Source organism: Cyprinus carpio, chromosome B4, assembly GCF_018340385.1.
Source record: "Cyprinus carpio isolate SPL01 chromosome B4, ASM1834038v1, whole genome shotgun sequence".
In the NCBI taxonomy this organism is placed as follows: Eukaryota; Metazoa; Chordata; class Actinopteri; order Cypriniformes; family Cyprinidae; genus Cyprinus; species Cyprinus carpio.
The window spans coordinates 32003869-32018789 of record NC_056600.1 but is presented as its reverse complement, the minus strand read 5'-3'; the positions used below and the strand labels follow the sequence as shown (position 1 = coordinate 32018789).

Sequence of the window (14921 nt, the reverse complement as noted above, 5' to 3'; positions counted from 1 at the left end):
ACTAGATTTATTAAATAAATAGAGTTTAACAGAATAGATTTTATACAGTCAGTAATGAAGATGGCTTTGTCAGCAGTCCCCTCCTTGTCAGTCTCATCTATAGCGTCTTTAAAGGCCCAGACCAGGAACTGATTAGCACAACTCCAAACACCTGTGCCCAGCTCACCTGTAGGAGACAGACGCAGCACACAGGCAGGAGGAGGAGCCAGGCAAAGCCAACTAACATATCACTTTTCATACATATGTGTGTGAAATTATGAGTAAACATCAAATGTTAAAAATACTCAACTTGGTTATGGCTTGGACACTCCGCCCAAGCCTGCAAAGCAGATACAAAATGGTTACTTGAATCTAGCAAACCCGCCCCCTCCCTCCACTCCCCGGTAGTTCCAACTACCCTCCCTCAAACTCAAGGCTCCAGCAAGTCCCAGTACCTGGAAAGCCAAATTTAAGGAGACTAGGCAGAGAAACAGATGGGAGATACCAGAGAGAGAGAAACAGACAGAACAAGACACTGACTCACTCCGGCTCACACGGTGCACGGGATAAGGCATCAGCCATGATGTTATCCACACCCCGAATGTGCCGGATTAGTAGGCTATATGGTTGTAAAAATAACACCCAGCGCATAAGGCAACTTCACATTCTTAAATGCAGCCTCACAAATTGCGGTCCAATCAAATTCAATACGGCCCTTCAAAAGGTCGGTCAATGGGGCAACGACAGTGGAAAAGTTAGCACAAAAGTCACAGTAATACCCCACCATTCCTAAAAAACGTCTAAGCTGGAATAAGAGGGTTCTGCCAGACCATTATTCAATAGATACTTCACCTCTGCCTCTAGCTGCTGCTGTTTCTCTAATGACACCCAATAAAACCTCTGCCTTATCGGCTCAGTGTCACCCACATCAATGTCGTGTTTTTTTTGCCATGCATTGGTCATAGAGCTCACTGTAGCAGTGCCTGAGGTGTCATTTTTTGCCCAATATATTTATTGCCCAAGGTTCACACGTACTCCTTCTGCAGTGCGTATACCGTAAGTAATGTGTACGCAGTTCAGAAGCAGCAACGAGAGCGCATTATTGTAGCGCGAAAGCACATTAAAATAATGCACGATCGTGAATCTATCCGCTCGCATGCAGATTTCCTTTGCTCTGTTAACAAAACCAGATGCGTGTGCTCAGATCATAGACTATTTAAGGCTCAGATACACACTGCGTTAAAACGTGTCCCCTCTCGCTCAACCTGTATCCTGTGCACTCACAACTCTCTATGCTCATGCGCAAGATATTAAATCTTTTCGCACTTTTCTATTTCTAACCCCTCCTGTTCTCATCTTTTATTGCATGCAGTGTGAACGTTCTGATCCGTTAACATTGGCTCGAAAAAAAAAGGCTATGCATCACAGACAGAGTGTGTGAACCTGGAGTTAGGCATATGCCCAGTCTGCGCTGTTCTCCCACTCCACTTAGGTGCACTGCATTCTGATTGGTTCGCACAGCATACTGCGGGAGGTCGGGGCCGCAGAAAATCATGCTATAAAGTGATTTAGACACACTCAAATCACGATTTTATTACGATTTCTATTAATCGCACAGCCCTAGTAGTGTGTCCAACTCAGACAACTCCTCTGTGTTCTTCAACCGAGGCTGGAGCACACAGTCCTCTTGGCTAACCACATCCTCATCACCACCCGCTGCCACCTTATGGGAAGAGAAGCTAGATATCCCAGCAACTGCAGCCAAAGCAACTGACTTAACCTGATCACCAGTCTCTGCTGCCCCAGAAACCGGAGACCTTCTAGCATGCTATATCAGTTAAAACACAGGTATGCGCATACAAAAATTTAACTGGAATGAAAGTGGCAAAATCAAGACAGGATTTCTCTGTGATTTTCTTGCCATAAGACTTGTTATCAGTTGAAACAGACCTACAATGTCTAAACTTTTACAACATCACACAAAAGGATAAATATTTTGTCTCAAGTAGTGCAATGAAACGAGAATGGTGATGGGTGTCTGGGGTTGTGTGATTACTGAAGCGTTCATATCAGTGTCATATATTTCAAAAGGTTGTAAAATATCTAAGCCTGTTTCTACGGTCGCAACTGATTTGCAACCTAATGAGTTTTGAGGGATCTGGCATTGTAAACTTTGGTGTTGTGTCAAGTAAAGTTTAGTAATCAAAAACAGATCATGTCCAGTGATCAAAGGATCTCCATTGCATCTATTTATGGCTGTCAAGTTAAACAGGCTGGATTCAGTAGCGGATTACACAGTGCCTTTATTAAGCAGAAGAGACAGAGCAGGTAAATGATCGTTCCACAGTCAGCTCGTATGGACGAGGAATGCCGTCACCCGATCGAGATAGGAAGAGGACAGCGGCGACTGACATCAGCCGAAACAACGAACGGAGAGGGGAGGGTGGTGGGTCGGGACTGCTTCTATCTTAGCGGGATCAGGTTTAATCCCTCTCGTGGAGATGATGTGGCCAAGGAACATAACAGACTCAGCGTGGAATTCGCACTTCTCCGCCTTCACAAACAACTGCTTTTCTAACAACCGCTGGAGAACCCATCTGAGGTGCTGGGTGTGTATTTGGAGAGAGGGGGAGAAAATCAAGATATCATCCAAATACACAAAGACAAATTGATTAATCATGTCACCCAACACGCTGTTGACGAGTCCCTGGAAAACGGCCGGAGCATTTGTAAGGCCAAACGGAAGAACCAAATATTCGTAGTGTCCCGAAGGGGTGTTAAGCGCGGTTTTCCACTCATCCCCCTCCCGAATGCGCACCAAATGGTAGGCGTTGCGGAGGTCTAACTTGGTGAAGACCCGAGCTCCCTGCAACAATACAAAAGCAGAAGACATTAAAGGTAGGGGGTACCTTTTCTTTATAGTAATGTCATTCAAACCTCGGTAATCAATTCAGGGGCGCAGGGAGCCGTCCTTCTTCTGCACAAAGAAAAACCCTGCATCAGCGGGAGAGGAGGAATGGCGGATGAGCCCAGCCTGAAGTGATTCACATATATACTTGTCCATGGCCTCTTTTTCAGGACCCGAAAGGGAATATAGACGACCCTTAGGCGGAGAAGAGCCCGGGAGGTCAATGGCACAGTCGTAAGGGCGATGCGGAGGTAGCGAAGTGGCCCGGGCCTTACTGAAGACTGCTCGAAGATCATAGTACTCCGCCGGGACACCAGTCAGTTCAGAGGAATCCACCTGTGAAACACAAGACACAGAGACGGGAGAAAAAGCAGCACCCAAACACGACACGTGACAAGACAATCTCCAGGCTAAAACTGAATTACTAACCCAGTCAATGTGTGGGTTGTGCTTATGCAACCACGGATGTCCCAGTATTAGTGGAGCCTTCGGGGAATCGATAATATACAGTTCAGTCTGCTCACAATGGTTGCCAGCGATGTGAAGGCTAACACTGGGTGTGACATGGGTGATTTTGGTAAGGGGACTGCCCGCTAAAGACCATGCCGACATGGGACTAGCCAGAGGAATAAGCGGAATGTTCCAACTGTGAGCAGAAGTAGCATCGAGGAAGTTCCCCTCAGCGTGGGAACCCCCCTGAAAGGAGAGTTGAAACGGCAACAGAGTGCATGCTGCTGGAGAGCTTGATCCGTGAAAAGTGCCCACCAGGACTCTCCGCCTCACTGGTGGGCCCTGGCTTTTACCGGGCACTGAAGGGCGAAGTGGCCTCCCTTGCCACAATATAGACACACCCCCTAAAGACAGACGCTCCTGTTTCTGTTGCGGCGTAAGCCGGAGACAACCCAGTTGCATGGGTTCCTCTTCCGAGAGCTGATGGCTGGTTGCACTGGCCGAAGGGGACTCCAGGTGGCGCCACGGAGCGGGAGTTTGCGGCGGCGGCTGAGATGGCCCTCAACACGGAGTGCGAGATTTATCAGGTTATCCAGCTCCCGCGGAAGCTCTATGGCAGCAAGTTCGTCAGCAATGGCAAAGTCCAGCCCCTCGAGAAAACGTGCACGCAGCGCACTCTCATTCCAGCCGCACGTCGCGGCTAACGTCTGGAACTGAATGGCATAGTCTGTGACTGAGTTCTTCCTCTGTGACAGCTGTGACAACTGCGCCGCCGCCTCATCACCCTGAGCTAAGCGATCGAACAACTTGGCCATCTCTTGACTGAAATCCGCGAAGGTGGCACAACAATGAGCCCGCGATCTCCACACGGCGATTCCCCATTCACGGGCACGGCCCGAAAGAAGTGTGAGGACATAAGCCACCTTGGCCTCTTCATTGGCGTAACGTCGGGGCTGCAGAGAAAACACCAGTGAACACTGGGAGAGAAAGGCTTGACAGGCATTTGGATCGCCATCGTAGACCGGCGGATTATTGGCATGTGGCTCGGGATCCTGGGACATACCGGTGTGAAGAACAGAACCCCGGCTCGTCACCTCCCGCTGAAGGCTCTCCACCCGTGTGAGGAGCTCAGAGACTCGAGCATTAAGAGCGTCCACATCTTGCGCGGTGGTGTTGAGCTGGGTGGCATGCTGACCCAATAAAACTCCCTGCTGTACGAGAGCCGAGCGAAGTGGATCAGATCCCGCTGAATCCATGTTCTGGTCAGACTGTTATGTCAAGGTAAACAGACTGGATTCAGTAGCAGATTACACAGAGACTTTATTAAGCAGAAGAGACAGAGCAGGTAAATGATCGTTCCACAGTCAGCTCGTATGGACGAGGAATGCCGTCACCCGATCGAGATAGGAAGAGGGCTGCGGCGACTGACATCAGCCGAAACAATGACCGGAGAGGGGAGGCCGGTGGGTCGGATCGCTAATCCAAGCGACTGCTTGCTCGACAGCCGAGACCAGGGTAATGATGAGAGCTGGAAGACTTCTTAGGAAACAGCGTTCACATGAAAGGAGGTAGAGATTAACAGCTACGAGCACTGGAGCCTGATGACAAGACACGACAAGGTGAGTACACTGACAAACTAGAAGATCGGAGCTGTCGGTATGAGTAACAACAGTCTGACAACAGACAGAGAAACACAGGGAACTATAAAGGGAAGATATTAGAGGTAACAGGGACCAGGTGGCAAACAATCTAGGTAACAAGCGAGAAACAAGGAGGGCGGGGAATCAATCAAACAGACACATGCGGTGAGCTGTCAAACCATCCAAACTCACAACACACACAAAAACACTCAACCACAAACCCAAAAGGCAGGTGATTAGACCATAGACCTGACAATGGCGTGCACCTGAGTGCACGTGCGTCAAAGTTTAGCCAAAAGTTCACGACTGATCAAAGGATATGTGCCATATTGAACCTTTTTTCCAGACAAACATCTGAAGAATTTACATAGGGGCATCTGGTGGATTGTTAGGTAAAGAATTTTTGTGGTCGCAGTTTCATTTACCGATCTTTCATGTTGGATACGAGTCACGAATGGCCAGTGTTGACTACCCTACACATAAACACGGATACGTTCTACATGTCTAAAGTATAAGTCTATAGAAAGAATAAACCAGTTTTATAAATTCACTGAATTAGCTTAACAACTTTAAAATATAATCTACGAGCGCAATATAACACATGCTACACTACACTCTTAAAATCGATAGTACATAAAATATGTGCAAAATAACACTGATAACACATTAATATGATGTTTTTGGTTCATGTCTTGCACAACTTTGTTACTAAATGTTTTTTAATAAGTTGTATTATGAAAGATGATAGTCTCGACTGTTAACAACTGAGATGCTTTTATTATGAAATCACAAAAAGAACCATTAAAGCAGGCCTTGTCTGATCATTTTCCGATATTGCATTATTCTGTAATTTGGGTTAAAGGGTTAAACTCTCAAAAGAAATACAGCAATAGAATGAATGTTTTATTGATCAATTAAATGGCAGTCATTCTACGAGGTCCTGCTTAACACTAAACAAATTATATCTCATTTGGGTCATCTTTCTGGCCTGTCTACAATGTGGGGAATCACAAGATACCACAAACCACGCATGAAATTATTTTAAAAGTATTTGTTTTTCTGTTACTTACGCAACTATTACACTTCAAACTTTTCTAACTATTATGTATGTCCTCATGTATAGCAATATGTTTTAAATTCCAATGGTTGGTTAGCAAATGCAAAATGTTTATTACAGAGATAAGTCACATCGCAGCCAAATTCTATATCAAACATTTTATATCGAACATTCATCTACCGACAGGTTTAACGGCGCTACTGTGTCGTTGTGAGATATAAACAGTAAAGTTTTTTCATTACCTTACGCTTTAAAACCAGAACAATTGTATGTTTCCATGACTGCTCACTCTTTTCTGTTTGAATTTGTTTACCGCGGTTTCACCATTCTCATCTTATTTTCCCATCTAGTTGTAATCATTAGGCCTTAAGCACCTAGTTTTTGCTGTCATGTTAGTGCCTCTTTGCTCACATCAGTCAAAATTTCTGTGAATTTGGTTGAGTTAATAAAATATCGGTTTAAACCCAGTTATCATATCCAGACTATATTATTATATTATCCTAGTTTATATCAGATATAAGATACAAGATTGTTTCTTATTAGTTATTTTCTGTCTACTCGTTTTTATTAAATTGATAACAACAACAAAATCTTAGTATCTGCATGGCATTAGACTAGGCCTTGTTACATCACATACCCACTCAACACCTCAAGTCTGCGAAATCGTTACATTTAAATAAAGATGTGTTTATGAAGTCATACTAACGAGTTAAGTGAGTCAACATTTTATTTCAGAATCAGAATCAGAATTAGCTTTATTCGCCAGGTGAGTGCAAACACACAAGGAACTTGTGGTTTTCTTTTTTAAGGTGCTCTTGGTACATACATACATGCATATATACACATCTGACATGAGAACAGAATAAAAATAAAATAAAATTAGTAAGACTTTGCAATAATAATGTGTATGAATCTGGAACAGTAGATTGATTTATATAAAGATTTGTGCAATTTTGTACTCAATATAGTACTGTATAGATAACGAGATATGCATATGTATTTACATAATACTTGAGAAGGCAATAATTAAAGATGTAGAATGATTTGTAGATTGATTTATATACAGAACACAGGTAATGATTCATGTGTTAGCTGTTTAAGCTGGAGATGACATGGGGGAAAAACGGTTTTTATGCCTAGATGTTCTAGTGTGCAGAGATCTGTAGCGTCTGCCTGAGGGGAGAAGTGCAAACAGGTTGTGTCCGGGGTGAGAGGGGTCGTTGATGATGTTACCTGCCCGTTTCTTCACTCTGGAGTTGTACAAGTCCTGAAGATTGGGCAGGTGGACACCAATGATCCTTTCTGCTGTGCTAACAGTCCACTGCAGTCTTCTTAAATCTGATTTGCTGGCTGACCCAAACCAGACAGTTACAGAAGAGCACAGAACCGACTCGATAACAGCTGAGTAAACTGTGTCATCTGTGCCTGTGGCAGGTTGAACTTTTTCAACTGAAGAAAACAAATGATAAAACATGTCAGATTTATAGATTTTTATTCTTAGTGAAATACATATTGTCAATGGTGGACAGTAACGGAATAGCTTTATTTCATTAAGTTCATTTTTCAAGTGTCTGTAATTTACTGGAGGAGTACTTTTACAGGAGTAATATTTTATTATACGTATCTGTACTTATACTCAAGTACTTGATTTGTGTCCTTGTTGGGGTCCCTACAACCCGCGACATCAAAACAACTGCGGACTTGGAAACACAGATGGTAGCGCTCGCTAACTTGTTAAGTACTCCTCTTTGTGCCAATCACAACACACAATTGGCCAGCTGACCAATCAGAGCAGAGTAGGCTTATGGAAGGGAGGGGTTTACAGACATTTCATTCAGAACTGAATAGAACGAACCATTTCGAAATCATGGACAAATGACTATGTATAAATGTATATTCTGGGAAAATTACAGTGTTTTCTGACCTTAGATTAGGGGTGGGTGCTATACCTATACATTTAATTAAATACTCATATTATGCATTTTTATGCATTGCAAATTAAGCAAAATTTCAGCATTTAAATGGTAGAGTTCTCCTTGCTTTGTCATATAGTTTTGCTTTCAGTCAATGGGACACAGATTTTACTGATACTAGTCAAATCTATATATTGAATAATATGTGTCATATAATGTTTATTGACTTTTTGTGGGGAAGCATCCCAGCCATGAACTATGATAGTTTACTATGAATTAAATGGAAATTAATGCCTTGTCCAAATATCCACACTTGCGGTCTTTGCACTTGATCACTTGACTACTTGACGTATTTCCTATATTTGGCCCAAGTGTTCAAGTGAGGATGAAGACCACAAGTGTGTGAACAACTTTTCATTACCTGATGGGACACACTTAATTTCTGTTGCCTCTAATTGTGATAAAAAGCAGTTGCAAATGATGTACAAAATATAGGCTACTCACCTTTGCACCAACAAAACATGTAGCACTTTGTTTTACTACCAAATGATATGTAATATCTAATTATTATTAATATTTAACTTACCGTGACCTCTCGCGATCCTGGCAAAAAGTCTCGCGATTTATTTCCACAATATGATGGGATACACTAAGCCTTGAATACCGCTCCGGAGTGGTATTTGAGATAGTGTGGATTTAGTGTGCGTTTAATGGCACTGCGCTTTGGCGTTTTTAAGATCTGGACAGTCTTGCGCACTTACTTCCTGAGAGCATGCGCTCTCAAGTGGCCAAGACCGCAAGTGTGGGTATTTGGACAAGGCATAAATTCCATTTATTGTGTAACCAAAATACCAATAACGACCAAAAAAAAAAAAAAAAATTGACTTTTAATTAAAAACAAACCCGGAAAACTCTGGAACTCTTATTTTGAAATGTATAATCCAAAGGTTTCCAATCCTGGTCCTGGAGAACCCCCAACACTGCACGTTTTTGGTGTCTCTCTTATCTGACACACACATTTGAGGTCTTAAGAGTCTTCACTTTACTTTCTATTTCTGACGAACTCCAGTGCTCTGACACAAAGAACAATTTCAAATATTCATAAGAGAATCGTGAAAAAAGAGTTTCCTCAAAAATATTAAGCAGCACAAATGTTTACAACATTGACAATATTTAGAAATGGTTACTGAGTAGCAAATCAGCATATTAGAATGATTTCTGAAGGATCATGTGACACTGAAGACAGGAGTAAAGATGCTGAAAATTCAGCTTTAATACTCAATACAGTAGCCTTTATGTTAAAACATTCAAATAGATAATGTAAATTGACCAAAATTCACAATATTACAGTCTTTACTGTATCTTGAATAATTAAATGTAGCCTTGGTGAGCATAAGTGCCCCCCCCCAAAAAAAAGGAGTGGGGGGAAGGTCCATGAAATTATTTTTCTCTACAAAAGGGGGGCCGGCGGAAAAAGTTTGGGAGCCACTGGCCTACTCAAAACACACAATTTTTAATTTAATTTAATTCATACAGGCATAGCTCATGCTGCATGTTTGCACTTTTTGTGAAAAACAATGGTACAATAAAACATACTTTTCAGGTCTTTGTCCAATCCCACAGTTTTTTTTTTTTTTGTTATTTAAGGTTAAAATATTTTGCCTGTTACTTTTTCACATATTGCAATATAATATCGATATCACCTGGACAGTGTAAAATATTGTGATATGAATTTTAGCTCATATCGCACACCCCAATATGAGGACACTTTTTAAAAAAAAAACTGTATGACTGTTCTTTAAAAAGCTACTTTATTTTCGAAACTCATGGCTTCTCTCCAGCGTGAACCTTCATGTGTTTGGTAAGGTTTCCTTTTTGAATGAAACTCTTTCCACATTGTTGGCAGGTAAAAGGTTTCTCTCCAGTGTGAATTTTCATGTGGTTAATGAGGTGTTGTTTTAGTGTAAAATTCTTTCCACATTGTTGGCATGTGTAAGGTTTCTCTCCAGTGTGAATTCTCATGTGGCATTTAAGGTTTGGTTTTCGAATGAAGCTCTTTCCACACAGTTTGCAGGAGAAAGGCTTCACTCCAGTATGAGTTCCCATGTGGTTTCTAAGGTTTCCTTTGTGAGTAAAACTCTTTCCACATTGTTGGCAGGTGAAAGGTTTCTCTCCAGTATGAATTCTCTTGTGGTCATCGAGGTGTTGTTTAAGATTAAAACTCTTTCCACATTGAGAGCATGTGTAAGGCTTCACTCCAGTATGAGTTCTCATGTGATCGCTATGGTTTCTTTTGTGAGTGTAACTCTTTCCACACAGTTTGCAGGTGAAAGGTTTCTCTCCAGTATGAATTCTCTTGTGGTTAGCGAGGCGGTATTTAAGTTTAAAACTTTTTCCACAGTGAGAGCATGTGTAAGGTTTCTCTCCACTGTGAATTCTCATATGGTTTTTAAGGTTTGTTTTATTAATGAAACTCTTTCCACACTGTTGGCAGGTGAAAGGCTTTTCTCCAGTGTGAACTCTCATGTGGACTTCAACATATCCTTTTCTGGTGAAACTTTTCCCACATTGTTGGCAGGTGAAAGCTCTTTTTTGTGAAGTCTTTTCAGTGTGTGTGCAACTAAATGATTTTTCTTCAGTCATGAAATTGTATTTCTCATGCTGAACATGATCTTCCTTTTCATTGAGTTCTTGACTCTCCTCTTTCAGTGTCATCAGGTCTAATGCAAAAAAAGACAAATCCAGATTAACACCATTTTTAATGGCACAAAGAACAAACATTAAAACCAACAACATGTAGATCTTATACACACTAAAGTTTTAAAGGAGTTGTTAAATAGTGGCCGGATGATATTTTTGATTTTTCAAATATAAGCATAGACCGATAAGTTTTTTTCTGTTTGGCCGATGCATTTGTAGCGGGGACATTTATTTTGATGGCACTGATAACAGCATCTCTTTCTACTAGTTCACTGTCATCATTAACAGTTCTGTCTAATACAGACAGAAGTCTGTTCAATAATCAGACAGAACTGTTAAACAAAGGAAATGTATGCAAAAAAGTATTATAACAATTGCTTTTATATTGTTAATATTAGAAAGGCAAACATTATCAGGCATGTGATCAGCTAGAAACAAAAAACAAGGAAAATCTGACCACGCCCCCAGCACGCATTATTAAAAATATATATTTTAGCACATTAAAAGATATATCTTATATTGAAAAAATACATACTGTCCTATAAAAAGATAAAAAGCAGCATTTAATAATCATGACAACAATATAATAATATATTGTAATAAAAGTACTATAATATATTAAAGTAAATAGAATTAATATTACTAAAGTACCTGCAAAAAGTATGGAAACATTAGAATTATAAATTATTTTTAAATAACTATCTTCTACTCAGCAAGGCTGAATTTATTTGATCAAAATAATAATAATTATAATAATAATAATAATAAATATTGTAAAATATTACAACTACAAAAAAAGTTTTTAATTTTAACATATTATAAAATGTAATGTTATTCCTGTGATGCAAAGCAGAATTTTGTTCGATGTTGCTGAAAAGAACATTATTTTGTGTATTTGCAATGTGTTTATGTGGTTTAAGGTTCAAAAAACACATTATTCAGTGTCAGATGATCCTTTAGAAATCCTTACAATTTATTTGAGTCAAGAAACATTTCTTATTATTATCTATGTTGAAAACTATTTTGCTGCTTTATATTTTGTGTGGAAATGATGATGCACTTTATTTTTCAGGATTTTTTGACAAATATAAAGTTTAAGGAACAGCATTTATTTGCATATATCAAATATATTAATTACATTTGTTAATGCATTTATTAAATAGAAATAATTTTAAATGTCTTCACTCACTTTTTGTCACTTTCATGCATGATGAATAAAAGTAATTTCTCACTCTTTTTTAAATCTTATACAAATGTTTGAGTGGTATAATTTCCACAAAAAATTAATGGTTTCTATAATTTATAGTAATGAGAAATGTTTCATGAGCAGCAAATCAGCAAATTAGAATGATTTCTGAAGGATCATGTGACACTGAAACTTCTTTGTAAACAGCAACAGGTTTATAGATGTTTCTAATGACGAATGTTGCATTCCCAAACGCAAATTAAAGCGGCTCATACCAAGTGCAGCACTAACAGTGAATCAAAACTAAAAAACAGTACTGTAACAGCAGACATGTAACGCGTCAAACTACAGCCTATTATATAATTACAGCACAACCATTGTAAATTTTATGACATCACTACCAATCTCAAATTTTCACCGCCATTCATAAAAAGTCACCGGGTCAAGTAACACGTTTAGCGCTGATTCTGCTCACGTATGGCACTTTGAATCATTTGAACGATTTAACTGTCCTGCAGATGGTGCCGCAAGCCCCCCACCCCTGCCCTGTTGGTTACAGTGTTTACTTCCTTTTTAATTATATTTGTGTTAAATATTTATTTGTGAACTAAACTTTGTCATTTTAAGTATAAACATGTTTATTTTACATTTATGTTTTAATCCATTTTCAAATGATTTACAATTTCTTAAATATTAATGAAAATAAAATTATATCGGCCACTGGCCACCCAAGATATCGGCATCAGCCAATATTGGTCGACCTCTAGTGTTACACATGATCTTAAAATTTCTTCCCATTATTCGAAGTGGTGATGATAAAAAAGACCAAAGTTTATTGTGTAATCTTAGTTGCGTATGTTTAATTGTAATGGGTCATGTGATCTCAACATGTCTGTCCACACGATGTAGGGTTGCCACCCATCCCTTAAAGTACGGAATTGTTTTATATTTAAAGGTAAATATACAATAACATTGTACGGTAACACATTACAAAGGCCAAAGTTGAATCAACAAATAAGTATTTTGGACTGTTTATAATACTAATAGCAATTATAAAGAAATTTCAAATTAAGTATTAGAGAAGCCCATTTGCACGTGATTGCATTTTGGCGTCTTTGTTTCCATAGCAACAGAGTCACCAGATTGCACACTTTTTAAGCAGCATGCGCTAAACATCACGGTTTAAAACATCTAGCGCTCACACCTGTGCTTTGAACACAAGACTCTCCAGATGTAGGGCAGAATGGGAAAGTTATCAATGTGTCGGTCCAGTAACTAATGATGAACGAGCAGTTTGCAAAGAAGCATTGAGTTGCTCACAGTGGACTGTCAAAACATTTTCGTTTACATGCCCACAAGTTGTTCCAAACCTATAATAATTTCTTTCTTCTGTTGAACATCAAAGAAGATACTATGAAGAATGTGGGCAACCAAACAGTTTCTGGTCTCCAATGACTCTGATAGTATTTTTCTCTATTACGGAAGTTACTGAGGACCAGAAACAGTTTAGTTACGGTTATGGTCTGCGACTTTTTGTGCTGTGTGTGTTATTTCTTTTTGTCTCTTCTCTGTTCTCACTCTCATGCTCTTAGGTACTGCCTTCATTGGATTCTATTGGCTATCTTTGCTGTCATTCATCATTAGTTTATTATGACAACACGTTTTCTTCGCCAGTCTCGCTCTCGTCCGAGAGGTTCAAAAGGAGAACGTCAGCGGGAAGAAGGGTGTGTGACGTTTTGTATTGTGACTGTTGTGTGCACTCGTGGAATGTGTTTGTGTTACGCTCTTGGGTTTTAACGGCTGGCTATGCCGCTTTGTGATCTGATGTTTTTGTCAGCTAGCCGCTGGTTTGTAAGACAAGGAAGGAGTGGAAGAGTTTAGTAAGTCATGTGACCTACATACCTGCACGAAGGGATCTTGGATGTATAAGACACTAGTTTATTCGTGTGCACTTTTCTTGTATGTTTTGTTTTTGTATATTCAGTTTAGTTTATGACGCTCTTGTGTTGAAGACTTTTTCTTTTCTTTTCTTTAATAGTTTAGGGGTTTTGGGATTTTTTTTTTATTATTATTATTATTATTATTATTATTTAAGCACCACTTTAACTTCCCTTCTTTTCCTTTGTCTAGTTTGTTGAACTTGTTGTCCCTTGGGGGCAATAAATCTTTCTTGTAGTGCAGTTTCGTGTCATGTGTTCCATTGCCACTCATTTCCCTGGCTTATTTCTTTAATATGTCCACTTAATGTTACCTCTTTTAATCCCTAGACAAAAAGAATCACATCAGAGACGTAACAGTTACCCACATTCTTCAAAGTATCGTCTTTTGTGATCAACAGAAGAAAGAATTTTATGAAGATTTATTACAACCTGGGTAGCCATACCTTTAAAGTGACACTGGCCTATTGTTTTATTAAAAAGTGGACAGTCTGTTAATATAATATTCCATACATTATCAGAGCCTGGTAAATATAACATTATATTTTTAGGCATTATTAGACAGAAAAATTAATATATTATAATTAATGTTTGACCCTATTTATTATTATTATATACATATGATAATATGTAATATACAATTATTTAGATATTAATGGGGGGGGGGGTAGTGTATAGGTATTCCTTATTTTGCCTTGTTGAAGGTGGCCACCCCAACACGATGCGACCCACTCCATTTCAAATACAGCATTTTTAATTTCAAAACTCATATGACATTCTTCAAATTCCTTTCTGTAGAGCTGGAAATTTTAATCAGGATCAAATGATTGAGTTCAGCTTTGAGAATAAAAACCAACCTGTTTGTTCCTCAGTATCTTCATGTTTGACTTTAAATGTTTCTTCAATCTTCATGTCTTCACTCTCTTCTTTAATAAACTCCATCTTTGTTTGTGTCTCAGTATCTTCATGATTGACTCTAAACGTTTCTTCAATCTTCATGTCTTCACTCTCTTCTTTAATAAACTCCATCTTTGTTTGTTCCTCAGTATCTTCATGTTTGACTCTGAACGTTTCTTCAATCTTCATGTCTTCACTCTCCACTTTAATGAACTCAATCTTTGTTTGTTCCTCAGTATCTTCATGTTTGACCC

General features: G+C 39.4%; 1 protein-coding gene across 1 annotated transcript; it reads right to left on the bottom strand.

The window, feature by feature from the left end:
- Positions 1–9741: 9741 nt before the first annotated feature.
- On the bottom strand, positions 9742–14712 carry LOC122137192 (gastrula zinc finger protein XlCGF8.2DB-like). Its single transcript, XM_042722954.1, has 2 exons — positions 14628–14712; positions 9742–10667 (listed from the first exon to the last, which is right to left on the bottom strand). Exons 1-2 carry the CDS (start codon positions 14710–14712, stop codon positions 9772–9774), a joined length of 981 nt encoding a protein of 326 aa, XP_042578888.1. The 3' UTR covers positions 9742–9771.
- Between the last annotated feature and the right edge of the window lie 209 nt (positions 14713–14921).